The sequence below is a fragment of the Lagenorhynchus albirostris genome, chromosome 3, assembly GCF_949774975.1.
Source record: "Lagenorhynchus albirostris chromosome 3, mLagAlb1.1, whole genome shotgun sequence".
Lineage (NCBI taxonomy): Eukaryota > Metazoa > Chordata > Mammalia > Artiodactyla > Delphinidae > Lagenorhynchus > Lagenorhynchus albirostris.
The window spans coordinates 70,163,382-70,190,809 of record NC_083097.1 but is presented as its reverse complement, the minus strand read 5'-3'; the positions used below and the strand labels follow the sequence as shown (position 1 = coordinate 70,190,809).

General features: G+C 37.6%; 1 protein-coding gene across 5 annotated transcripts in view; it reads left to right on the top strand.

The window, feature by feature from the left end:
- Positions 1 to 12,148: 12,148 nt before the first annotated feature.
- TMEM161B (transmembrane protein 161B) overlaps positions 12,149 to 27,428 on the top strand; it is a 69,368-nt gene continuing 54,088 nt past the window's right edge. For 3 of the 5 annotated variants that reach the window (XM_060146153.1, XM_060146151.1, XM_060146152.1), the window contains exon 1: positions 12,245 to 12,280. Coding sequence is in view for 2 of the 5 variants with exons in the window: in XM_060146149.1 (XP_060002132.1) it covers positions 12,278 to 12,280 (3 nt within the window). In the remaining 3 variants the exon portion in view is untranslated. Of the gene's footprint in view, positions 12,281 to 27,428 lie in introns of all 5 variants that reach the window. The other 2 variants (XM_060146149.1, XM_060146150.1) reach the window with 1 other exon arrangement.

Here is a 27,428-nt window from a genome sequence, read left to right as displayed (position 1 = left end):
AGAGAAGTTCCTTTAGCATCTGTTGTAGCACTGGTTTGGTGGTGCTGAATTCTCTTAGCTTTTGCTTGTCTGTAAAGCTTTTGATTTCTCCATCAAATCTGAATGAGATCCTTGCTGGGTAGCATAATCTTTGTTGTATATTCTTTCATCACTTTAAATATGTCATGCCCCTCCTTTCTGGCTTGTAGTGTTTCTGCTGAGACATCAGCTGTTAACCTATGGGAGTTCCCTTGTATGTTATTTGTCATTTTTCCCTTGCTGCTTTCAATAATTTTTTCTTTATCTTTAATTTTTCCCAATTTGATTACTATATGTCTTGGCGTGTTTCTCCTTGGGTGTATCCTGTATGGGACTCTTTGCTCTTCCTGGACTTGGGTGGCTATTTCGTTTCCCATGTTAGGGAAGTTTTCAACTATAATCTCTTCAAATATTTTCTTTGGTCCTTTCTCTCTCTCCTCCTTCTGGGACCCCTATAATGCGAATGTTGTTGCGTTTAATGTTGTCCCAGGGGCCTCTTAGGCTGTCTTCATTTCTTTTCATTCTTTTTTATTTCCTCTGTTCCACAGCAGTGAATTCCACCATTCTGTCTTCTGGGTCACTTATCCATTCTTCTGCCTCAGTTATTCTGCTATTGATTCCCTCTAGTGTATTTTTCATTTCAGTTATTTTATTGTTCATCTCTGCTTGTTTTTTCTTTAATTCTTCTAGGTCTTTGTTAAATATTTCTTGCATCTTCCCCATCTTTGCCTCCATTCTTTTTCTGAGGTCCTGGATCATCTTCACTGTCATTATTCTGAATTCTTTTTCTGGAAGCTTGCCTATCTCCACTTCATTTAGTTGTTTTTCTGGGGTTTTATCTTGTTCCTTCATCTGGTATATAGCCCTCTGCCTTTCATCTTGTCTATCTTTCTGTGAATGTGGTTTTTGTTCCACAGGCTGCAGGATTGTAGTTCTTCTTGCTTCTGCTGTCTGCCCTGTGGTGGATGAGGCTATCTCTGGTTATCCTTTTTAAATATAGCAGTGTGTACATGTCAATCCCAAACTTCCTAACTATTGCTTCTCTCTACCCTTCACCCCCAGGTAACCATAAATCCATACTCTAAGTCTGTGAGTCTGTTTCTGTTTTGTAAATTCATTTGTATTTCTTTTCAGGTTCTGCACAGAAGCGATATCACATGATATTTCTCTTTATCTATCTGACTTAATTCACTCAGTATGACAATCTCTAGGTCCATCCATGTTGCTGAAAATGGCATTATTTCATTTTTTTTATGGCTGAGTAATATCCCATTGTATATATATATATACCACATCTTCTTTATCCATTCCTCTGTCGATGGACATTTAGGTTGCTTCCATGTCTTGGCTATTGTAAACAGTGCTGCAATGAACACTGGGGTGTATGTGCCCTCTCGGACCATGCTTTTCTCCGGATATACCTGTGATCAACCTGTGGGTCACATATCTGTGTAATGTATGCCACTTTTGAGGGTAGATCAAAAAAGACATAAAAGGCATGGTAGCTTCTGTCTCTTTCTCTTGGATTACTTGCTTAAGGGGGAGGTAGGCAGCTCTCTGGAGAGGCATATGGTGAGAAACTGAGGTATTGTGCCAGATAGCTAATGAAGAACTGAGGCATCCTGCCAATGTGTGTAAGCCATCTTGGAAGTGGATCCTCTAGCACTAGTTAAGTCATTAAATTATTGTTGCCCCAGCTGACAGCTTTGACTGTTACTTCACAGGAGACCGTGAGCCAGAACTACTCAGCTAATCTACTCCTCGATTTCTGACCCTCAGATACTGCATGAGTTAGAAATGTTTGTTATTTTAAAAATTATGTTTTGGGGGTAGTTAGTTATAAAGCAATATAAAACTAATAAAGATTTTGGCACCTGGAAGTGGGGTGCTGACATAACAAAAACCTAAAACTTAAGAGCAACTGGGACTTCCCTGGTGGTCCAGCGGTTAAGACTCTGCGTTTCTACTGTAAGGGGTGCGGGTTCAATCCTTGGTTGGGGGAGCTAAGATCCTGCATGCTGCACAGTGCCGCCAAAAAAAAAAAAAAAGTGCAGTGGGCAGAAGCTGGAAGGACTTGGAGGAGAATGTTTGTAGATGCATGATAACCTTGAGGAGGCTGCAGATGAGGTCTTACAGATTTAAAGTCTTATTGGAAATTAGAGGAAAGTGGCAATAGTTTAGCAAATTTGTCACCTGAAGTTATGTGCAAAGTAGAGAATATGCCTAATGAACTAACTGGGTGATCTAGTTAAGGCAATGTCCAGCCAGAAAAATGTTAAAGATGTTTCTTTAACATCACCTGGTTTCTCATTGTTGCTTATAGTAAAATGTGAGAGGGAAGAGATGTTAAAGCAAGAACTGTTAAACAAAAAGGAGACAGAACTTTTGGGATTTGAAGATTCCCAGTCTCTCTAGGTGACAGATGATGTTAAAATTAGTAAATGGCTCAGAACAAGAACAAATACAGGGAGTTCACTGATGGCGCGGTGGTTAAGAATCTGCCTGCCAATGCAGGGGATAGAGGTTCGAGCCCTGGTCTGGGAAGATCCCACATGCTGCGGAGCAAGTAAGCCTGTGCGCCATAACTACTGAGCCTGTGCTCTAGAGCCCACGAGCCACAACTACTGAAGCCCACACACCTAGAGCCCGTGCTCTGCAACAAGAGAAGCCACTGAAATGAGAAGCCCGTGCACCACAACAAAAAGTAGCTCCCGCTCGCCGCAACTAAAGAAAGCCCATGCACAGCAACAGACACAATGCAGCCAAAAATAAATAAATAAATAAATTTATTTTAAAAAGCAAGAACAAATGCAAAGCACTAACAGGAAAATATGAAGTTGAGGATGTAGTTTTAAAGCCCTTTAAGACCTCAGAAAGCTCTAGCATGGTGCTTCAGAGTAATTTTATTCAGACATAAAGGATGTACCTGATGAAACTTCTCAAGTGATAGGTTCTAAGAATTTTAAGGGTGTGCTGCATCAAAAGCCCAATGTAGAGAAGGGTTTATATGGAAGATATTTATGGGTATTGCTTTGTCTAATGGCGTGAACTCAAATAAAATTCAGAGGAGATCCACAAAGTTTATAAAAGAATTATATGAGCAGAATATAATGTTTTAAAAGAGACTTTTAAAAGAGGATTATATTAGTATGTTGTTTGCCCGCCAGAATTGAAAGGGACAGAGCACCAAATCAAAAGAGGCTTTTGGATATCTAAGCTTCTATAGGCAGAGACAAGTACCTAGCTGTAAATGTGGAAAATGAAGGATGACTCAGTGGGTGGATCCAAGTGACTAAAGTAGAGTTAGACCTGGAGATTTACTCTCAGGCCTTGAATCTTAATGAAGAAACTGCCAACCTGTTCCTAGGTAGATTTCAGAATTTCTGTGAACATGTGTACCTCATTTCCCTCCTTTTAAACACACATCCATAGTGGTTGCCCTATTTTAAATTAAGTGTGTGGAGGCAGATACTGTGTGTCTTCAGTATACAGCTCTTCAGATCAAGAGGAACTCTATTTAAAGACCTGTGCCTAAGGAAGTACACACACAAGTCCTCATCTACACCTAGAATTGATTTACATTTCTAGACTTTGAGTTAATGCTGTAATGACATGAACGTTTGGGGGTGCTCAGGTGGAGGATGAGTATATTTGGCATACTGGAAGAATGTGACTCTTTGGAGGTCAAATTGTGGTAGCCAGGTTCCTGATATTAATGCTTTTGCATAATTTCCTCCCACACTCTTATCAGGGATGATCTGTGGGATTAAGAGAATACAGGACAAGTAATGCATCACTTTGAGTAATTTTAGCTTGTCTCTTTCTTGGATCAATTTCTCTGGGGAAGGCCAGGTGCCATGTTGTGAGGACATGCAGGTAGCCCTGTGAATGAACCATCTTGGAGGTGAATCCTCTCTGACCAGGTCAAGTGTTCAGAAGACTGCAGTCCAGCCAATAGCTTGACTGCAAACTCCTGAGACCCTGGGCCATGAGACCTAGCTGAACCACTCCTGGATTCTGACCCTCAGGAACTGTAAGAGGTAAGTATTTTTAGTTTTAAGCTGTTAAATTAAGTCTTGGGGCAATTTGTTATACAGCAATAAATAACTAATACAAGTTCACACATTGCTTCATGTGTCTTTTAGGTGAGTCTCTTTTTAATCTACATTTGTTTCCATCTTCTCTCCCTCCTGCAACATATTTGTTGAAGTTAATTTGTCCCATGATTTCCATAGATGAAAAATTTCTGATTGTACAGCCACTGTGTTTAACACATTCTCTGTATTTCCTAATATCAGGTTCAGTTTTTTTGGCACAAGTTTTTAATAGGTGATGGTGTGTTTTTCCATTAAGAGGCATATAAAGTTTCCTTATTTGTCATGTTAGCAGCTGTTGAGATACAATGAATAAACCTATTTATTCATTAGGAATCTTAAAATTTTCTAATTTTATCATTCATTCTTCATTTATTAATACATTTGTATAAAAAACTTCCCCTCATTTACTTACCTGTGGTACAGTTCATATAGGAAAGACAGGACAAATAATTACCTTTTTAAAAACTGGTTTTCAAAATAATGATTCCAGAACATCCTTCAGTGTTGATCAATTAGATGCTTTTTGTTAGTTTTATTATCATTAAGAACTCATGAATATAAGGACATTTGATAATTTCAGATGTTCCAATCCATTGCATATGGTATGTCCCAGTTTGTGCTCAAGGGGATTTCAGAATTTCTGTGAACCTGTGTGTCCTTATTGATACTCAAAGTGTTCCATCTTTGGCCAGAGGAATGCTTTTCAGTTGGCTCCTGACTCCATTTGACATGATCCTAGTAGCCTATGACAGCTTCCTTGCTAAACTGCACAACAAAATGTTCCAGGCTCATTGTGTACATTTCCTGTACCTAAATGAAATCAACTATTACTCCAAGGGCTTATGATATCTTTTGAACAGATTTTAAAAATGTATTTGAATGTAATTCTTTCTTTTTATAGGTTTTACCTACTATAAGAGCATAAAGATATCTCACTATCTTGTCTTCTGAAGTTTTAATAGGTTTTCCTTTCACATTTAAATCTTTAATTCACCTGGAACTGACTTTTCTGTATGGTGTTAACTAGGGAGGTCCAATTTAATTTTCTCCATATGGATATCCAGTACCATTTATTGAAATGCTCTTGCTTTTCCCATTGGCCTACAATGTCATCTGTCTTAAATCAATATCCTTTATAAGAGTGAATCCATTTCTAAATCTGTATTTCAGTACAGACATACTTCATTTTATTGTGCTTCACTTTATTGTGCTTCACAGATATTGTGTTTTTTACAAATTGAAAGTTTGTGGCAATGCGGCATTGAGCAAGTCTATTGGCACCATTTTTCCAAAAGCATTTGCTCACTTCATGTCTCTGTGTCACATTTGGTAATTCTCAAAGTATTTCAAACCCTCCACCAGATAAAAGATTACAACTCACTGAAGGCTCAGATGAAGGTTAGCATTTTTTAGCAATAGACTATTTTTAAATTAAGGAGTGTACTTTTTTTTAGACAATGCTATTTCACACTTAATAGAATACAGTACAGTGTAAACATAACTTTTAAATCACTGGGAAAAAAAAATTTATGTGACTCATTGTGATATTTGCTTTCTTGCAGTGGTCTGGAACTGAACCCACAAAACCTCCAAGGTATGCCTGTACTCCTTCTTCCGAGAACTAGAAAAGCTAGACAAAATATAAAACAAACATCTGAAGGCATCAGAGAGAGCCAAGAGGCAGTAGAAAATCCAGAAGAAGAAAAACGCAGAGTTGTTGAACCCAGCATTTACTATAGCTTTTTTCTGGGGTTACCTGATGATTCCTGAGAAGAAGATAGCTGAGAAGCTGAACAGACCATCTGATTAACTCAGTGAGTCAAAAAGACAAAAACTGGAGTTCAGAGCCTGCCTTTGTTAACTCTACAAGCTTCAAGTTGAGATCTCAAAGGTCTATACCTTAGGAAAAAGTTTGAACTAGAAGTAGAACTTCCAGTCTTCTCAGCCACTGACCAGATTAAGGTGATTTTGGATTACTAGTGCCCAGAGCCCCTGCCAGGAGACATAAATCCTTTCTATCATCATTTTAGACCTCAAAGTATAATTTCATATACCAGTTCTGGCATTCAATCAAAAATAACATAACATAAATTAACAAAAATTTTATAAATAAAAATAATATAAACAAAAAACTCATAAAAGTAAGATAATATGATAAGCAACAAACACAACAAAGAAACAAGGAAGCTTCAGACAACAGCAGACCCCACAGCTACTAGACACTTTTTTTTTTTCTTTTGCGGTACGCGGGCCTCTCACTGTTGTGGCCTCTCCCGATGCGGAGCACAGGCTCCGGACGCGCAGGCTCAGCGGCCATGGCTCATGGGCCCAGCCGCTCCGCGGCATGTGGGATCTTCCCGGACTGGGGCACGAACCCGCGTCCCCTACATTGGCAGGTGGACTCTCAACCACTGCGCCACCAGGGAAGCCCCTAGACACGAGTTTTAAAGTAGTTATGCTTAATATGTTTGAAAAGATAAAAGATCAGAATGAGACAGATAACTGGATAGCTAACTGGAAACTATAAAACAGAACCAAACAGAAATGCTTGAACTGATAACAACCAAAAACATAACTGAAATAAATGCTTCAACAGATAAGTTTCACAGGAGATTAGAGACTATTAAAGAGAAGACAGTGAACTGAAAGGTAAGAATTATCCAGAATGAACAGAGACAAATAAATGGAACATAAGGGATAAATTGAAATGACTGAATATTCATTTAAGTGGTGTACCAGGAGAGGAGAGGGCAGAGAGTGGGGCAGAAACAATAACTGATAAGAGCTGAGAACTTTCCAAAACAGAGTAAGACATGAGATCCCAGATGCAAGAAGCATTACAAACCTCAAAAAGAAAACAAATTAAAAAAACCCCAAAGAAAACAAGGTTTAGTTACATCATAATAAAACTGCTTCAATTTTACTATGGACATCTTATAAACAGCCAAAGGAAAAAACAGATCACTTTAAGGGGACAAAAATAAAACCAACATTTTTTCTCAAAAAAAATTGGAAGCCAAAAGCAATGGAATGTATCTTCAGAATGATAAAATACAATAGCTGCTAATTTAGCAAAAATGTTCTTTGAAAATGAAGGTAAAATAAGTAGTTTCAGGATACAAAAACTGAATTTGTTACCAGCAGCCATCTACAAAGGAAATACTGGAGCATGTTCTTCAGGAAGAAGAAATAAGATCCCAGATAGAAGCTTAGAAACTCAAGGAATTATAAAGTACAACAGACAAAGTAAATGTTTGAGTAAATATAAACACACATTAATTGTATAAAAATAATAATGTCTTAAGGAATTAGGAAGTATATATTAAGTAAACACAATATATATAACATGCAGTGGGGCAGTAAATTAAGTTGATGTGTTCTCAGGTCCTTACATTGTCCAGGAAGAGTATAATATAAATTTCTAAATAATACATAACTGTCAAGCTTATGGGGTAGAAGAAATGGATTAAAAATAATCAATCTAAAAGAAGGCAAAAAAGGAGAAACTGAACATAGGAGAGATGGGACAAACAGCAAATACAGTAAGTCCCCTACATATGAACGAGTTCTGTTCCGAGAGCACATTCCTAAGTCCAATTTATTCATTAAATCCAATAAAGTTAGCCTGGGTGCCCAATGAACACAATTGTCTATACATTACTGTACTGTAATAGATTTATAATACTTTTCACACAAATAATACATAAAAAACAAACACAAAAAATAAAGAAAACATTTTTAATCTTACAGTATAGTACCTTGAAAAGTCCAGTAGTACAGTACAACAGCGGCATACAGGGGCTGGCATTGAGTGAACAGGCAAGAAGAGTTACTGACTGGAGGAGGGAGAAGAGGTGGGAGATGGTAGAGCTAAAGGATCATTGGCAATAGGAGACAGAGGGCAAGCTGCAATTTCACTCATGCCTGACGTTGATGGCACAGTTCTGGTTCATTGCTAGACTCAATTCTATCGTTTTTTCTCTTGAAAAAACAATCCAGTGATGTCTGGGTAGCTATATAGTACTGTACAGTAAAGTACACAAAAGCACAACCACTTGTAGAGGATGCACGCACATGACAATGTAAGCCAGACACGTGAACTAACACGTGACTGGACATGTGAATGCATGGTCACATCTTTGAAAGTTCACAACTTGAAGGTTTGTATGTAGGGGACTTACTGTAATATGATAGATATATGTCCATGTATATTAGTAATTGTGTTACATGTGAGTCAACTAAACATTTCAATTACAAAAATATCATTAAAGTAGATTTTAAAAATATATTCTTGCCTATAACTCCTCAGGTTAAAATGCTTTTTCCACCACACTTAGAATAAAATCTAAACCCTTTCCTGGCTTTCAATGCAACCATAATTTAGCTCTTTCCTACCCCCAAACTTACTCTTCTTGTAGTCACTATGCTCCAACAAGGCAGGCCTTTTTTTCGTTCCCAAAATATTCCAAGATAGTTCATGCCTCAGGGTTTTGCATTTTTGTCCCCTCTGCAAGCAACGGTTTCCCCAATTTCTGCAAAGCTGGATTCTCCTGTCAAATAGCAGTTTAAATAAAAACACTCTTTTAGAAGTTTTCCTTAGTGACCTAATCTAAAATATTCATCTACGTTAATTCTCTGCCTAGCACTATTACTAACTTATATTTTTCTTGTTTATTTATTTATGGTCTGTTATCACTAAAATGTAGTAGGGACCATGTCTGCTCTATTTATCACAGTTTCCCCAAGTATAGAACAGTGACTAGGACAGAGTAGATACTCAAATACTTAAAGAATGAATAAAGCTAACTTAGGTTTTAAACTTTTCTAACGGTTTTATTGCTCTCCGTGGTGGCTGTTTAAAGACCTTCCTGATACCAAAAGGTATCAAATGATATCAAGATCTCATTTATGTACGTTAGTAATCCTTGAAAATGTGCACTGTATAATTTGTGTAAAATTTGCAGGAGTTTTTCTACCAGTCAGATATGTAGTACAGTCCTAGATATAACTATAATAACAATAGAGAAAAGTTTCAGAGGGAGGCTACTGAACTATCAAAAAGTTGCAATACACTTCTGAAAAACATGTGTGTTTGTATGTTTTTCCCAAATTAGAAAGGTGAGAGTAATATAGGTGGATGTTACAGAGCATAATTTTTTTGGGGGAAAAAAAGCTCCTTTCCTCTACTCCTAAGTAAAAAAAATAAAATAAAAAATTACCCCCTTACAGAAAGGTTGTTTTAGAGTGGTAATTCCAGTAACGATGATTGATATATTTTTGTTACTTCCTTTTTTACTCTTTGTTTATACTTAGTTTTTTCACGTCAAAGCAATCGTACTGGTCACATTTTCCATTAGAAAGACCAGTTTAATGGCTTTTAAAAAATAGCTAGATAATATTCCACTAAGTATATATGATAGAATTTGACCAATCTCTAATTGTTAAAGATTTTTCCTAATTTTTTATGATGATAAGTATTCCTACGGCTAACATTTTTGTCCATAAATTATTTTAAGGGCAGTTTAACTGAAGTGATTTTTGTCCACAACATTCCTTTAAATGGTATTTCTCAAGGGGAAGAGGGTGGGCAACACAAGAAGGTCCCAGGCATTTATGTCTAATTAGGAAAACAATATACATTGTGCAGAGGTGGGGGGATTACAAAGGCACTGCACAAGAAAGCGTAAGTTATTATATTTACTAAAGTAAGAAAAAGCAGTGGAAATTTATTAGGGGAGCTAATCTGGAAAACATTTTGCAAAGAATATGGAGCTAGACTTCAAAAAAGTGATAGGTCTTAATGGTTGAAAACGTTCCAGATAGGTGGAGGTCCTGAAGGACGAGGTAACTATTTGTTAGCGTTCTTAAGTACTAGGGAACAGTTCTCACTCAGGACAACTCATCTCAAAGCCTGAATAGTGAGCAACCAAGATTTTTTTAAATCAAAGATTCGACTCCTAACTCCCTTGACAAAAACAACCAAATTTCTTCTTAATCTCCATCATCCACATCTTTTCCCCCCTTTCATTAGTTTCCCCTTTTTTTGTACCTTTGTCTAAGACTCTCATCTATTTTAAGTAATGGAAATAGGTAAATTCCTCTACTTCAAGGCATGTAACCTTACACAACATTATAATTACTCTGTGGGATTAAAAAAAAGACTGGGAGGTTGCAGCTTTAAAACATGCATGCATTTTAATCTTAAAAAAATTACTTATAACAGATTTTTCATACTGTAACAGAAACATTAAAGGATATTAACCAAGAATTATTTATCAACTTGCCATATACCAAGTAAGGAACATAGAACCCCATGATCTATTTAAAATGATCAGCAGATAACAAACACTGTGCTTTCCTTTCGTTTACTCTGGCAGGAATGGATTCCAACCTAATAATTTCAGTCTTACTGCCACATAGGAGATGCTTTGTGAACCTCAATGAGGCTGCCAGGTCTAGGGCAGATGTAAGACCCACAGTGTCAGAAAGGAGAGTAAGACTTAGCAGGATGTGTTGTCACTGACAGACTTATAGCCACTTTCCTTCTCCACTTTTTCTTCCTCAAGGATCGCAGCTGCTTTCCACAGACACACCTGCCGACAGACTCCAATTCCTCTCTCCCAGTTACCATCTGCAGTGCCCTGGGGCTTGTCAATTTCCAACCTTGTTCCATACAGCAGAAGTGGAACGAACCCTCAGCGAAGTTCTGGATTCAACCGCAGCAGGATCTGTTTCACAAAATATTTCCCAGCCCCACTCCACCTCCAGCTGTTTCCAGTGTTAGTACTTATGATACTTACATCTTTTTTAACTGTCACACTATGCATCTCCCAATAAAATTTAAAGTGAAAACTAATATAGAGTAACTGCCCTATGCATGCTTCTTTTAGATGGCTGGGAACTCTGATTCTCAGGATCTTTCGACCATTTATAGCTTGGGTATCTGTGCTCTTCAGGTACTTTGGTAAGGAAGGTAAAACTTAACATCTCTAACCACCCCTGCCAACCCAATTTTCTTAAGTTCTTCTGAAGCTTCCTAGTCTTCCATTCCAATTCCAGCTTTACGACAAAACTAGACCCTATGGCAAAAAGAGATCCCACAGATGAAATTGCAGATACAGTTGAGACTTAAGCAAGGATCCCTAAATTGTGAGATGAATTTCTGGGTTAAAGGTACTCTGTATAATGCACTTCAAGCCTGCCATTAGTACTATGCATAACCAAATAGAGAGTTTATAGGTACAGAAAACAACACATTTTGAGGGTATATGGGAGTTGTCTTTTGGAAAAAAAAAAACAAAAACAGCACAACATTAGAAGGTATACGGGAGTTTGACTTTTTTCCATCTGATGACATATACTTTTTAATCTAAATGGAAACCCTCCATACTGGAATGTATTAAATAGGCAGAATTCTCTTGCCGGTTTCTCTGCTCTTGGTAGATGTCCTTCTGGCTTTAGCTGGTACCTGTAATGAAGAAACTTCTCACGAACAAATTCCACTGCCCTGAGGAAGGATAGAGCTGGAAGAGCCACTAAAGCAGGGAGCAGAGACGACAGAGGGACAGGTCTGTAAGGAAAGTCTCCAAGAAAAGGCAGCTAGAAAAACGAGAAGGTAAAAAGAGAAAGGGCGTGGCTGAGCTGAGGCAATTTCAGTGTTGTCTCAGCAAGAGCGGGGCTTAACTGTGGTTTTCTCCCGCAAGAAATCCGCTGGATCTTGAGTCGGCTCCCACCTCATTCACCAACCTTTACCTCTATCACCTTGTAGAGAGAGGGTGCGCTCTTGCCAATACCACCCAACCCACCTCTGGATCCTCACAGGCGCAACAGCGGCACGCCTCCCGCCCACCTACCTACCTGTGCTGCGCCTGCGCCTCCCGCGTGCGCTCTCAAGGTCAGCACCTCCCCCAGCCTCTAACCTAGCGCTCACGGAAGTGGCAATGAAGGACGTCTTGCGTAGCCTCACCTCTGCGTGGCGTGGGGTCGCCGGCGTTCAGCAGAGGGGAGGGACTTCCTGTCCCGCTCAGGCTGAACTTCCGGCAGAGCCGGAAGATCTTCTCTCTCGCGGTGTCGAGTGGATCCCGGCTGTAGAGTGGTGAGGGTAGGTCCTGGACGGCCCCGGCGACTCCTGGGCGTCTGTTCCACGACCTGTCCTTGGCGCCATGGTGAGTCTTCCTGTGAGGGCTGGAATAACAACAGTCGGGAGGAAGGGGCCGGGAGGTCAGTCCTGTGAAGGGAGCCGGTCGGGTGCCCAGCTGAGGATGGAGCGGGCGGGAGCAATGGGGTGAGCGGTAGGACAGGACCTACCACCTGCCTCGGGGCGCCGGGGCCCTAGAGGAAGCAGCATATGTCCTGCCCAACCGCGAGATCTGTTCAGGAGTACGAAATAGGTAGTCAGAATGTTCATGGCCCATTTACTGTGTATGGCCGTGGGCCAGGTGGTCCCAGAGTTGACCTTGCCTCGTTGATGATCTCCTCCCTTTACTGTCAGCTGTAGGGCAGTGGCCAAGAAGTTCATATCTTATAAATGCCTATAGGCTTTCCAGGTGGACACAGTACATTCCCTTCTTGTAAAGGATTAGCACCTGTCACTTAGAGAAGGGGCAAAGTAAAGAAACGGCAAAGTCAGTTTGTCTTTCAAACTCAGCCTTTGTGGAGTTGGAAAAGGTGTCAAATAAAAAATCTGGACTTAATAAGCAGGGTCTATATTCGAAAGGAATAGCAAGGGTGTGGGCGAGGGAACTATTGGAGTGGGGAGAGTGCCCTGACCATAAGATCTGCTAGAGTCTCAAAGATTAGGAAAAAGAGCTTCTCTTTTAAAAAGGGCAGGAGGAAACAAGGCTAGAAAGAACTGGGTGTGGGGAAGTGAGATGAAAGGGTAGTACGATTGGACTGTAAATCAGAGAAAGTTTTACCCCCACGCAAACCTGTTCTGAGGAAAAACTGTTGGGGGGTTATATCCTGTTTCAGACTGAGGGTGGGCCAAAGTTCAGGAACCTAGGGGAAGAGATCTTGGAATTTGGGTAATATTTTGTTCCGGTTGCTCTATGGGGACAAGCAGTTCAACTAGTCAGTTTTGAAGCAAAGAATGGGAATTTGCAGGTGCTATGTCTGCCCTTGTTATAGGTAAACAAGGTGGGTGGGTAATTCCTGAGTCTTGCTCACCTAAGTCCTATGGGGACTGTTGGTTCTTTGCAGTAAGCCATTTCCAGATCACAGAAGGGTGGCAATGGGAGGATTTCTTAACCTTTGCTGTTTCCCAATATCACAGGGATTTGGTAATGTTCAAAATTGTCAGTTACTTGACTATATAAAAGATTTCAAATCCTCATCTGAAGACATTCTGTCTTGGAATTTGGAGTTTGCCATATTTTTTCAGGATCAAATGTTGACATTGTTCAGCTGCTGTGTATGGTGATTCACGTTTGAATGATTTATAGAAACTTAACTGACTGTGAAACAAAAGAATTTCAAAATAATGTGGTTCCTGGTGCTCTCTACCAGCTAACCTCTGACTCTTTCGGGCACCGGTGTGTGTGTGTGTGTGTGTGTGTGTGTGTGTGTGTGTGTTTGTTTCTTTAAACCTCAGTGAATGGTACAATTTGTAATCGTTAACAGTTTTTTTTCCCTCCTTTTGTATCAATGAAATTAGACAAAGATAAGGAACAGTAGAACTGGAAGGCACCAAAGATAATAACTACCGTAACCACCTTCCCCCCTTCCCCCAACCCCAATTTAATAGAGGGAAGGATCTGACTTCTAGAAATAGGCAGTGATTTACTTAAAGTAGTGATAGTTTGGCACAGTCTGGACTATAACCCAAATCTCCAGTTCTTAAATTTCAGCTTAGTATTTGATATCTTGGTCTGAAAAGTTGAAGATAGGGTGTAATTAAAAACTTTAAATTGTCACAAAGAAGCTGAATGTGAACTTGTCAGTATTCTGTAGTAATAGAAGTAGAACCCCTCTCCCCCGCCAGCTCAAAAAAAGGTAGTTTTGTTTTAAGCTAAGGTAAACTCATGATGTTTATCAAAATGCCACTTAAGAGAATGTCACCTGGAGAATGTCACCAGGAGCCAGATAGTTTACTCTCCATTTTGTTATTGCTTATAGTTCTGAGTTAATTACTAAGCTTGCAGCTTTACCTTCCCCAACTATGAAATTGATAATGTCTGTATATGCAAGTGTGGTCATTGCCTGGAATCCTTCAAAGGAAAGGGTTTAGCTATTATATGAAGTGAACAAGGGTTGAATTTGTTTAGGATTCAGCTTAGTTGAATTGAGGTCTTGTGCACTGCTTGGTCCTAATATAATGAAAAGGGCACAGAAGTCAGAAAACCCAGATTCTGCCCATTATTATATGAATTGGGCAAAATCACTCAACATAGATAAGAATTCCAATTTCCTTCTAGATAAGAGAAGTGGAACTTGATAGGAATTAAAACACCTTTTAACTCTAATATTTATGATTTTGTGACTTCACCCAGGACTTTTTTTCAGAATTTTCAGAAAGTTTCTGATTAAGTAAAATTTAGTCTGATTTCCACTGTCCTGTCCCCCCATCCTCAAGTTTGATTTTCTTTTTTTTTAAATCATTCACCTTTTCATTTTTTAATATATCAGGTTGGTAATACTTGGAATCTTTGTCAATATGTTTGATCAAGTAATTTACTACTGTTTTAAATACAATTATGGAATGGAAAGCAAAGTCTTTTTTATTTTACACCTTGATTTTATTTTTGTTTTAGTCGATATAAACTCATGATCCAGACCAAGAATACTGAGTATTCACTCTTAATTTTTTTGCTTTCATGTTGTGAGAATGGATAGTCCATAGAAAATTTACTAAAGGAATAAAACTATTATCTTTTTGAAAGTTATAGACCAACTTTAATCAAATAGATCTTTACACCATTTAGGCTGATTTGTGGGAGAAAAGTAGATTAGAGCTAAGTCCTGGAATTGTAGGAATCGCATGGCTTATTTTATCTATGTAACATCCTCTAGTAACTTTTACTGTGGGATTGTGCTGTGGTGTGTTAGTTGTGAAAAAAAGGTTGTGAACCTCTGCCTTAATCAGAGTTAATGAGAAAGTTTTCTTTTTGGGGAATGGGGAGAGTGTTGGGAAGAGATAATGTTGTATAAGTTACAAGAGAAATACATGTAATGTGTTCAAAGAATAGTACAGAGAAAAGAAATTAATTCTAATGGGGGGGAGTCATGTAATAGGTGACTTCAACTGAGTTTTGAAAAGTGTATTAGGACACTAGTTCTCAACTTAAGTTCACATAGGATTCACCTGTGATGCTTGATAAAAATGCTTATCTGGTCTCCATTATTGGGGGGTGGAGTCTGAGAATTTAATTTTTAATGAGTTTTACAGTTAAGTCTGAAACTCGTGGTCCTTAAAGCACTTTGAAGGAACTCTAATGCAGACATTAGAAACTTTGATAGAGATATTGAAGTTTTTGTGCTGAGTGATAATCAGATGTGTGGTTTGTTGATGTGGTGGATTACTTTAATTGATTTTTGAGTGTTGAACTAGCCTCAAATACCTGGAATAAATTCCAGTTTGTTGTGGTGTATAATTCTTATACACTGTTGAATTTGATTTGCTGGTATTTTGTTTAGGCTTTTTGCATCTATGTTCATGACAGATACTGGTCTGTAGTTTTTGTTTTTCTTGTAATGCCTTTGCCTGGTTTTGGTAGTAGGGTAATGCTGTCCTCATAGAATGAGTTAGGAAGTATTCCCTCTGCTTCTGTCCTCTGAAAGAGATTGTAGAGACTTGGTATAATTTCTTCCTTAAATGTTTGGTAGAATTCACCAGTCCACCCTACTGGGCCTGGTGCTTTTTGTTTTGGAAGGTTATTAATTATTGGCTCAATTTCTTTAGTAGATATAGGCCTATTCAGATTGTCTATTTCTTGTGTCAGTTTTGGCAAATTGTATTTTTCAGAAATTGGTTAATTTCATCCAGGTTATAAAATCTATGGGCATAAACTTGTTCATAGTGCTTCTTTATTATCCTTTTAATGTCCATGGATCTGTAGTGATATCTCCTCTGTCATTTCTGATATTAGTAATTTGTGTCCTCTCTTTTTTTCTTACTTGGCTTGTCTAGAGGCTTATTGATTTTATTGATCTTTTCAAAGAACCAGCTTTTGGTTTTATTGATTTTTTCTCTGTTGGTTTCCTCTTTTCAATTTCATTAAAAATAATTCACATTATTTCTTTGCTTTTGCTTACTTTGGATTTAGTTTGCTCTTTTTCTTGTTTTGTAAGGTGGAGCCTTAGGTGATTGATTTAAGATCTCTTCTAATATATGCATTCAATGCTGTAAATTTCCCTCTAATCACTGCTTTTGCTGTATCCCATAAAATTTGATTAGTTGTGTTTTCATTTTCATTTAGTTCATAGAAATTAATGTTTTTAATTTCTCTTGAGATTTCCTCTCTGACCCCTGTGTTATTTAGTCTCCATGTATTTTGGGATATTCCAATTATTTTCTGTTACTGATTTCTAGTTTAATCCCATTGTGATCTGAGGGCAGACAATGTATGTTTTCTATCCTTTTAATTAGTTAAATGTTTTATGGCCCAGAATGTACAGTTTGAAGGATGGGTTCTGGTCAGGTTTCATTAGTTTGCCACTTAGTGGCAGAGATTTGGGCCTCTTCTCAGTTCTCTGACTTTTCTTCCTCTTTACTAATTCTTTCCAAAAGAGGCTTAGTTCAAATAATCATAGAGACTGTTCTCTTGGTTAGCATTTGGTTGATTCAAGGTTGATTCTGTTTTTTTTTTTTTGCGGTACGCGGGCCTCTCACTATTGTGGCCTCTCCTGTTGCGAAACACAGGCTCCGGACGCGCAGGCTCAGCGGCCTTGGTTCACGTGCCCAGCCGCTCCGTGGCATATGGTATCTTCCCGGACCAGGGCACGAACCCGCGTCCTCTGCATCAGCAGGCGGACTCTCAACCACTGTGCCACCAGGGAAGCCCCAAGGTTGATTCTTAAGACTGGTTTATACTTTGGGCTCTGTCCACTTTTTAGATAATTAATTCGTTTGTTTGCTCTGGGATAGAAGCTTAAAGCAAATACAGTTGATTTTAGAAAATCAGAACATATTCTAAAGTGTTCATTTTTTAAGAGAGAATTTATTATTTTCTTACTATTGTGCCATGGTTTTCCCATGTTACTAAGTCAAGAATGAACACCAACTTGCCCCAAAGGAACTTTGAAGAAATAAACCCGTTTTGTACACTGCCCTCCTACTCTTTCTGTACCACCTACCCTTGAGTTACAGAAAAAAAAATTTTTTTTAAGGTCCTGGTGAGATGAACATTCTCTTGTTTTTAACTGAAATGATTATGTCTTTTGTTTCACCAAACACTTAAAAATCATGCTCTTACTTCAAAAGTATTTGTTCAATCATTCATTCATTGTCTGTTAAGCAGTATCTGTATGTCATGTACTGTTCTCGGCAACAGAAATATAACTGTTTATAAAACAGAGACATTCCTGTCTTTATGGACCTTATGTTTTATTGAGAGAGTCTGACAATAATCAAATGAGACATAATATTTTTTAGTCTTGGTAAATACAATAAGGAAAGGTAGAACAGAGTTAAGGAAATGATTGGGGTGGTTATTTTAGATAGGGCATTCAGGAAAAGCCACAATGAGGAGGTGACATTGAAATAGATTTGAGTTCATATATGTATTCAGCCTGTATACCTGGTATCTTTGAATATGTGTTTATGAACTGCACCCTAAAAAAGTGTTATAGTGTCAGGCACAAAGCTCATAGTTTCTTTAACTATAGTGGGAATCTTTCAATAAAGCCATGTATTATCATCTTTCCATGCAGTGAACAGAAAAATAATAGAAATGTGTGTTTTAAAATCGTATATTAGTAGATGATATTATATTTTACTGAATAGATTACATTTTTTATGACACATATTTTTAGTCTTTTAAGTTATTACAGATCTTGGGAGAATATAACTTATTCACTCAAAGTATTCTGATTTTACATTGTATCTTTACTTACATTAAACAGACTTAGTAATTCTTTTGTTAAAGTAAATTAAATATCTTTTGTGTTTTGACCATAAACAAAGATTTAGGAAAACCTGAAATAATTTCACCTTTGATACTTTGATGTTGAAGCTCAGGATTTTAATATCTGACTATAGTGTTTTATTTATTTTTTAAAAATTGTAAGATGTTACAAAAACCAACTGCTCAAACATGCGTATCTTTAAAAATGACTTTGGGAAGAATACAATAAATATATGATATTGAAAGTCTGCTTGAACCAGAACTAGATGACCTCCATAGTTTGTTTCAAGGTTCTGTGATTCTGGATGTGTGATTTTGTGAATATTATTGATGTACTTTTAGTTAAATGTACATTGAGGGAACAAAGGAGGGAATATTCAATTTGTATGGAGTTTAAGAAGGATTTCACAAATGACTAGGTCTTTAAGCGTAAGTGGAAATATGTCAGGTAGATAAGAAATTGAGTGTTACTTTTCCTCAATAGCAATAATAGCTGCATTTATTTAAAGTTAATATTTATCTACTCTACTTATATTAACTTAACTAAATACTTTTAAAGTTATTCAGTCTTGGGTTTTTTTTAACTTCCTACTATTTTTTTTTTTAATCTCCGTATTTTACCTCCTTTTTTTTTTTTAACCTCTGTTTTACAGATGTAGAAATGGAGGCACAGCGACATTAGAGTAGTTCATCCAAAATCACATCTATTGGTGGTGGAATTTGACTTCTAAATCAGGCTGTTTGGCCACTGTACTGTTGTGCCAATCTTATTGTTTATCTTTGATAAGTTTTAACTTATGAAAGGATTGAATTTCAAAAACATTTTCCTATAGAAGTAATATTATAATTAGTGATTATATTTCTAGAAAATCCTTCCCAACTTAGTTACTACCTAGTATCACATCTCATGGTATTAGAGAAATTAATTATTACTGTCATGTGTAGCGCTAATGATTGGCATTTCTAACTCAGATGCTAAATACATCTGACACTGCTGCAGTAAGTCACAATAAGGATTCTGTCATATTCCTTTTACCTTAACTGGCACTCCTTCACGCCAAAGCATTAATTTCCCTTAGGCCTGGGGTTGAACTAGTAACACTGATGAAGTGTGGAGCAATTAGAGAACTGGGGATGAGGACCTGTGGTGAATTGGAATTTCTTATCAGCTTAAGCATGTAGTGTGTCACATTTGTTCCAAGCCTGTCTCACAGCCCATTTCTTTTCCTGAGGGCTCTCAGGATTGGCTTGCTTCTTTTCTTTTCACTTGGATTACCTATTGCTTGCAACTAGAACTTTGTTCCCTCCCTGAGTTGCAAAGAAGAATGTGGTCTTGTAGAGTATTTTGCCTTCCCTCCCAGACATTCAGCACTCTAGTAAAGGTTTTTACTGCTAGAAGAATTTGTAAAAGTTATCTCCCCATGTAACTTCTGACAGACCATGAACTAATTATCTATCTATCTAGCTAGATATTTATTATAAAGATCCTTTAGGGAAAAAAATAGAAGTGCTAGATGATAATGATGAATCTTTGCAATAAATTTTTGGAAGTAGAGAGGTTTGGATTGTGAAGAAGAGATGAGATGGAAATACTAAGGGACATTGGTTAGAGAAAGGGAGACTTTTCTCCAACAGTAGAAATTACTTAGGAAGTAGGAACTTCAACAAGCTCCATATTATAGATATATGATAGTAGACTGCCATCAGTTAATGTCACAGATAAGGCACTGCTAAGGCTATGGCCATTTTTCTTTCTTTTTCTTTTTTTTTTTTTTTTTTTTGCGGTACGCGGGCCTCTCACCGCTGCAGCCTCTCCCGTTGCGGAGCACAGGCCCCGGACGCGCAGGCCCAGCAGCCATGGCTCACGGACCCAGCCGCTCTGCGGCATGTGGGATCTTCCCGGACTGGGGCACGAACCCGTGTCCCCCACATCGGCAGGCGAACTCTCAACCACTGCTCCACCAGGGAAGCCCTTCCTAGTCCAATTTTAAGCCAAAAATGAATTTGAAAAGAATCTGGATAACTGCAATTAGAATTGCCAACGAAATATATATTCCAGTCAGGAGGGACAGATAAGAAAGCTTCGGTAAAATTCATTGTAGTGTAAATAGTAACTTTAACTGAGACATTAATTCTTTAAAACTATTTTTTAATTTGATTTCGGCTAACATTTATTGAGTACTTATTCTTGACTTCAGTAGTTTCTCAATCATTACTGTCAGAAGTAGTTATGGTCATCATAGTTCTTTCTCTTGATAGTCACTAAAATTTTTTTCAAATCATAAAGAAAATGAATCATTTAATAAGAGAATTGGCCAAGTAGCTAAGTTTAAAAAAAAAAAAAAGGACTGTAGAACCTCTGGCGTTCACAAATCTAAGAGAAATTCCTGCAAAACACTATTTGAGGTAAGAATGCTGGGCAGTGGGCTAGGTGTACTCCTTTACATTAACTTGGAGCTCTGATTTCTATGTAGGTCTCCTATAAATATTAGCTCATTTAATTCTTATGAGGAAGTGATAATTATTCATTCCCATTAGCAATAACCACATATCACAGGCTTTGATGGTGGCTTAAGAAATGGTAAATATGTGAATGCCAACAATCTGTTGTTTATTTAATTAAAGTATTACAGTCATCATCAGTAGGCTTTTTTAAGATTTTGGAGATCATTTGCCAACTCCTGTCATTTTGTAGATAAGGAATGAGTCCTAGAGAGGGCTTCTCTGATTGCTGTACTAATGCTAGTTAGTGACAGAACTACCTCGATTCTAGTGTTTGATTATCCAACATATTAAAATATTAACAGTGAATGAATTTTTCTAACAGTTAATATTAGGGGTGCACATAAGTTTTCTTGGCTTTTGTATTTGGCTTAAAATTTAGAGGTAAGCTGAAATTTTTATTTTGAATTGTTTAATAAAGCTTTATTAGCACACTTACCAAAGTTTGAAAGTATTTGCAATATTTACTGCATTAAATTGAGAGGATTATCTTGTAAAAATAGCTACAACTCTTTGCGGTTTTTTTTTTTAACATCTTTATTGGAGTATAATTGCTTTACAATGGTGTGTTAGTTTCTGCTTTATAACAAAGTGATTCAGCTATACATATACATATATCCCCATATCTCTTTCCTCTTGCTTCTCCCTCCCTCCCACCCTCTCTATCCCACCCCTAAAATAGCTACAGCTCTTAACTCTGAGGTATGCAGAGTGCATGATATATTGTCTTTCAGTCTTAAAGTGAATTATTTTCTTCTTTATTGTGAATAAAGTTCAGTGTTTGGCATGTATAGGAAACTGAATATAGTGAAGAACAGTGGGCAAATTTATGTTTTATCCTTTTATTTCATCTAAAAAGTAAATATTCGACTTGTAATGAAAGCCTGTCTTGCAAGGCACTTTCCTGGGAATGGGGTTGGGGCTAAGAAATGAGTTAAGTACAGTTCTAGTGGGGGAGAGACCCTTAAATTACAGCTCAGCATGATAAAGTCTGTTTTGGAGTTATGCATATATTTTTTAGTAGCCAGGAAGGTTTTATAGAGGAAATGAATGTTGAGGAATGAGGAGGAATTGGTTAGAACAAGCAAGATGATTTGTAAATGTCAAATATAAATTTATTAGTTTTGACTAATAGCTTTTTTGAGTATAGATATGTAGGGACATTTTTTATATTGTCAGAAAATACTCTTACAGTTAAGGAAGAGTGGCAGAATTTAGGGATGTCTTACATTAAACCTTTTGTATTTTACTTATCAGTATTATAATAAAACATTTATGCCTGTTTTGCTTAGAGATAAAGTAGCTTGTTAACATCTTTAAAAATATTTAAGTTTTCATCATTTTAATGACTGTATGGTATTGCTTCACATGAGATATTGCATAATTTATTCAACCTACTGTAACTGGAAAGTTATCTTTTACAATAAACAACTAGGGACTTCCCTGGTGGCACAGTGGCTAAGAATCTGCCTGCCAATGCAGGGGACACAGATTCGAACCCTGGTCTGGGAAGATCCCACGTGCCGCGGAGCAACTAAGCCCGCGAGCCACAACTACTGAGCCTACGCTCTAGAGCTCGTAAGCCACAACTACTGAGCCCACGTGCCACAAGTACTGAAGCCGGTGCGCCTAGAGCCCGTGCTCCGCAACAAGAGAAGCCACCACAATGAAAAGCCTGCGTGCTGCAGAGAAGAGTAGCCCCTGCTCAATGCAACTAGAGAAAGCCGCTTGCAGCAATGAAGACCCAATGCAGGCCAAAATAAATAAATTTATAAAAAAATAAAATAAACAACTATTAATTTCAACACATATGATGTTGAAATTAATAAAATGGTTTATGAATTATATTTAATTAGAGTGTCCCGTATTCTTGGGAAAAAGCATCTTGATCCTTGCACTCTATTCCCCCCCCCCCCCCCCCCCCCGTTATGTGGGCCTCTCACTGTTGTGGCCTCTCCTGTTGCGGAGCACAGGCTCCGGACGCACAGGCTCAGCGGCCATGGCTCACGGGCCTAGCTGCTCTGCGGCATGTGGGATCTTCCCGGACCGGGGCACGAACCCTTGTCCCCTGCATCGGCAGGCGGACTCTCAACCACTGCGCCACCAGGGAAGCCCCTTTGCACTCTATTTCTTGTTGGTCTCCTACTTTGCCTTATCAATTTATATCATAAGAAAAATATCTAAAGTTTTTTCCAGAGGTTAATCAAATTCTGAAAAACGGCTTTCTATCATCATCTTCAGCAGAAAATCTGGACTGCTATTACTGAATATAGTTATGTCAAATTCATGCATTCTACTATGTTGTAGGTCTAATTAAGATATTTAGGGTGAACCAAGGCATTTTATTGAAGGTTTGTGGTTTTGGACCTTAGTTTTAAAGTACATTAAATTTCTTATTCTGAATTCGGAAACAATAAAAATTTCTGCTTGTACTTTTTACTCTAAAGAAATTAAATTTTGTGGTGCAAAACATCGATGTTGGCAAACCAGACTAATTCTGTAAACATTTAAATTTGAAAACCCATGTCGTTTGAGTTCAAATCATAGTTGTTGGTGATTGTGTTTTCCAATTCCCTTTCTGTCAATTTACCTTCTATATATTATGTGTATATAATTATGTTTGTAGTAACAATTTGAACCATATGAAATTGCTGTTTTGTAGGTCAAAACAAATATCTGATTTCATATGATTCAATCAATATGTCTGTTAAATATCAATAGGTGACTTTATTCATATTCGTTAACTGCTTTCCTACCAAAACCTTTTATTTTCATTTCATTTGTTTAGCAAAGGCCTCCTTATTTTCAGATCTGTTTACTGTGTCTGTAAGGGCTGGAGCTATGATATAAAACCAGATAAAGGCCATTGATAGCCTGTATAATGAACCCTGGGATTCTAGGGATGGTCTGCGGGGAGGAATTCTCCCTGCCTATTCATGATTGTTGTATGCTTTTATCTGCTTTGGCATTATGTGGAAGAATTTCTCTTCTGGGTGAAATTTAGATAGCCCTCAATTCTATTAAAGAACTTACTGGAAGTAATTGTTTTTAAAAATGCAGCTTGGGTTTGTCAGTCATCTACATGTGTAAGTTCATCAGACCTTTCTTAAGTTTCTGGACATCCTCTCAGTCACATTGCCAAGATCTTGACCTGGATGCGGTTATTTTTCAAGATCTCTCAAACTTTGTCCACTTTGGTCATTTCTTTGGCTCTCTTGACCAGCTACTTAATTATCCTGCAGATTTAACCTTTAACTCCACATCTTTCATTTCTCTGATGTTGTACCTGAGTTACTGAGTCATGCAGACTTGTAGTTGCTTGGCAATTATTCATTCAATTCTTCCGTTAACTTTTATGTCAAAATTCTCACGACTTGCTGCCCCTCCCCTCTTTTGGTTTACAGATCAACTCCCCACCCCATCATGGTTTTTAGGGAATGATCTGAGGACTTTGAAATGATATGTAATGAGTTTTCCAAAATGACTATGTCCAGTGGAAAGCAGGGCATCAAAAGTCTTGACCTAGTTTTTCCTTATCCCACCCCAGCCAAGTTATGTAACCTTTGAAGACCTCAGTTTTTCACTTTAATACATCTCTATACCTTTTGTGCTTCTGTTCAGTAGAACAAGGTCTCATAAAGTTTTACTTTCAACTTAGGCCTTCAGTCTCATCTCTTTCTGATTCATAAGCAATACCCACAGTTAACTCCTTTTTAGAATATTTAGCAGCCCCCTTATATTGGTTCCTTCCCTTTTGCCTTAAGTATGTATACTTTCCCCCTTACAAATGTATATTTTTATATGTGAACCTTTCTAGTAACTGTCGTATTTTCCTCTTACTGCTTAATTTTTCCAAGGAATAATTATGGCCATTATTCTCATTTTATCTTTACATAATCACTTAAGTTTAATCTTTACCTATTGATACTTTTCTTGCAGAGATAATTATTAACCTCATGCCTAATTCCTCTTTTTTCCTCTAAAAAAATGTTCTTAATTTTGCTCTTGTTTTTGAAGCTGTTTTAGTTTAGGCTTTTATGGTGTTGGTTGGACTATTTCAGCAGATATCTAATCTAGCTCTTTGCTTCCAATTACTTTTACCCTCCCTCCACTTGATTTTTCCACTGTAGTGGCAGAGTTATCCTTCCAAAATATATTTGGTTTAGTTACTTCCAGGCTTAGGATCCTTGACTTATTTCTGAGTACCTGCAGAAGAGTCCATTTTGGGCAACCCATACCAAAATCTAGCTGTGTGGAACTGCTCATTATTTCAGCTCATGCCATTTACATTCTTGGTACAAATAAGTGTATCTGTCTAAACTTGTATTCTTTTCCTGTCTGACATTGGGATACTACTTTAACCTTGTGACATTGGTTTAGATGTCACCTCTGTGAACAAGTCTTTCCCAGTTCTCTAATGTAGATTTAATCACTCCCTTTCTTGGAATGCTCCCATGACACTGGGCACTGACCTCTACCATACCACTTATCACATGTTATTTGTAGGTGGCATGAGGGGTGGTTAACATTTTAAGAGTTTGATAAAATCAACACGTGATGGAAGAAATAAGTTGTCCTCTCACCTTGATCTTAGATGTGGATTGTTTGCAAGACCTAAGGTAGACTAGATTGTAGCCAAATCAATGGTATTTGCATGTCAAAAGATAGAGAAAATTTTAGATAGGTTTTCGCCTGAAGAAATAGGATTGGAAAGTAGTTTTGTCGTTTGAAAGTCTAGAAAAGCAGTTTAAATAGCCAGAATTGGACATACTTATCCAGAACTATTTAGCGTTGGAGTATTTTATACTCTAGAGGGCTGTTTTGTGTATTTCTTCAGACTTCATTGCTACGTGAATGAAATATCCCTCAATGATGCCTTTTGCTCTGAATCACTACGTACCAAGCAGCCTGTTTATAATTTGACTTCCAGTGTATCATTAAGACAGTAATGGAGTGGAGCACTTAGTGAACTTGAGCATCTGATTCACTTGATAGCTTATGTTTCACTGTATATTAGTTGTTAGAACTCTTACAAATCTGATTATTGCCAGTCTGTCTGATGTAGAATTGGTTGCACCAGAGAAACATGTTCTGTGTGTGTTCTGAATGGCTGAGGATACAGCCAAGGTGGGAGGCCTGTGGTAGGGTTGTTAGTCCACTTTCTTGAGTTCCCTTCAGCCTACAACTTTTCTGTCAGTGGCTTTAGGATTCTGCCAGTCACTGAAACTAAAACATCCTGAAATAACCTTTGAGACATTCCTGTTTTATTCTATAGTTGTTTTCCTTCGTGGTCAGTCACACTCAAAAGTCTGATTGGTTTTCTACTGACCAAGTTTTAGTTTTGTTCTTTCCTTCCTAGTTTCAACTGTTTCTACCTTAGTCTTAGGTTTTCTCTTTAATTGCTCAATATATTGCTGTGTCTAATTTTCCTTATATGTTACTTGTATTATTTTATTCTCCTACCCCTGACTGTTTAAAAAGCCTTCCAAGGTGATCTTTATAGACACCTCAGCTCGATGCCTCCTCTTGGTTTTTAAGACTCTTAACAATCTGAAATTCTGTCTTCATCTGATTTCTCACAATTCTTTGTCATATATTAAAGTCTGCTTTGGTTGAGTTAAGCTTTTTGCTGTCCCATGGTTACTCTGTTCACATTTGTCATTTAGCCTGGAAGTCCCTTCCTTGATTTCAGTTTACTCATCCACTCTATGAAACTTTTGTATTTAATTTTTTGAATTTTTGTAACTGTTGTTCATAATACTATGCAGTTTTGTGCTCCAACATTGTCTTAATAATATTTGTTGTTACCTAATATGATAATCTTGGATTTTAAGTTCTGTTAAGACAGATTGTTTTGTAGTAGTGTCATTCATTCTTTCAACCCTACTATGTACGTTGAATTATTCTAAATGTCATTGCTCTGAGTATTTGGGTTATAATAGTCAGTGAAACACAGAAGTCCTTTGCCAAGTTTCTAATAATAGCCAGTAAGATATTGGATGTATGTTAGGCAGACAGCCTATATTTGTTAATTAAATTTTTGTTTGCTTTTCTCATTTATAGATATAAATAAATAATTTCTGTAGTGACATAATTTGAATTTATAGATTTTTAACATTGTTTGGCCAAGACCCTAACTCATTTGTCACTATAATATATAGTGATTCTATAGTTCTTATCACCAACGTAAGAGAGGCTGCACCTCTCCTTCCTGCAGTACTGCTACTACCTTTAGTGCAGTTCCTCCTTTCATACCTGGGCAGTTGTCTTAGTGCTGCTGGGTTATCCCTCATCCAGTCTTTACATGGTATCCAGAGCAACTTTTCTTAAATACTGATCTGGTTATATTACTTTTCATGGGTTTCCTTATTGTTTCCAGGCTAAATTCTAAACCTGTAAGTTTTGTGCTTTAGTATCTGGTTTTGGACTACTGTCATCCTATGGGAAGCAGATATCACTGATGGTTCATCAAGCTGATTCCACCGAGTCTTGACTCATGCTTTACTTTCCACAATCCCCTTTCACAGCTTTTTGCCCTCAGTACTCTCTCTCTCTCTTCTCTCTTGCTGTGTTCTCATAGAATCCTCTACCTGTTGTCTCATAACTTTGTATTGTAAGGGTCCATTTACTCTGTTAGTGGACTGGTTGCTCATTGATGTCAGGGACTGTGCTGTTTCTCCCTATTGTGTGCAGGTGGTTCAGTGCCTGAAGTGTGTTACTTGATAAATGTTCATTGAATGCACTGAAATGA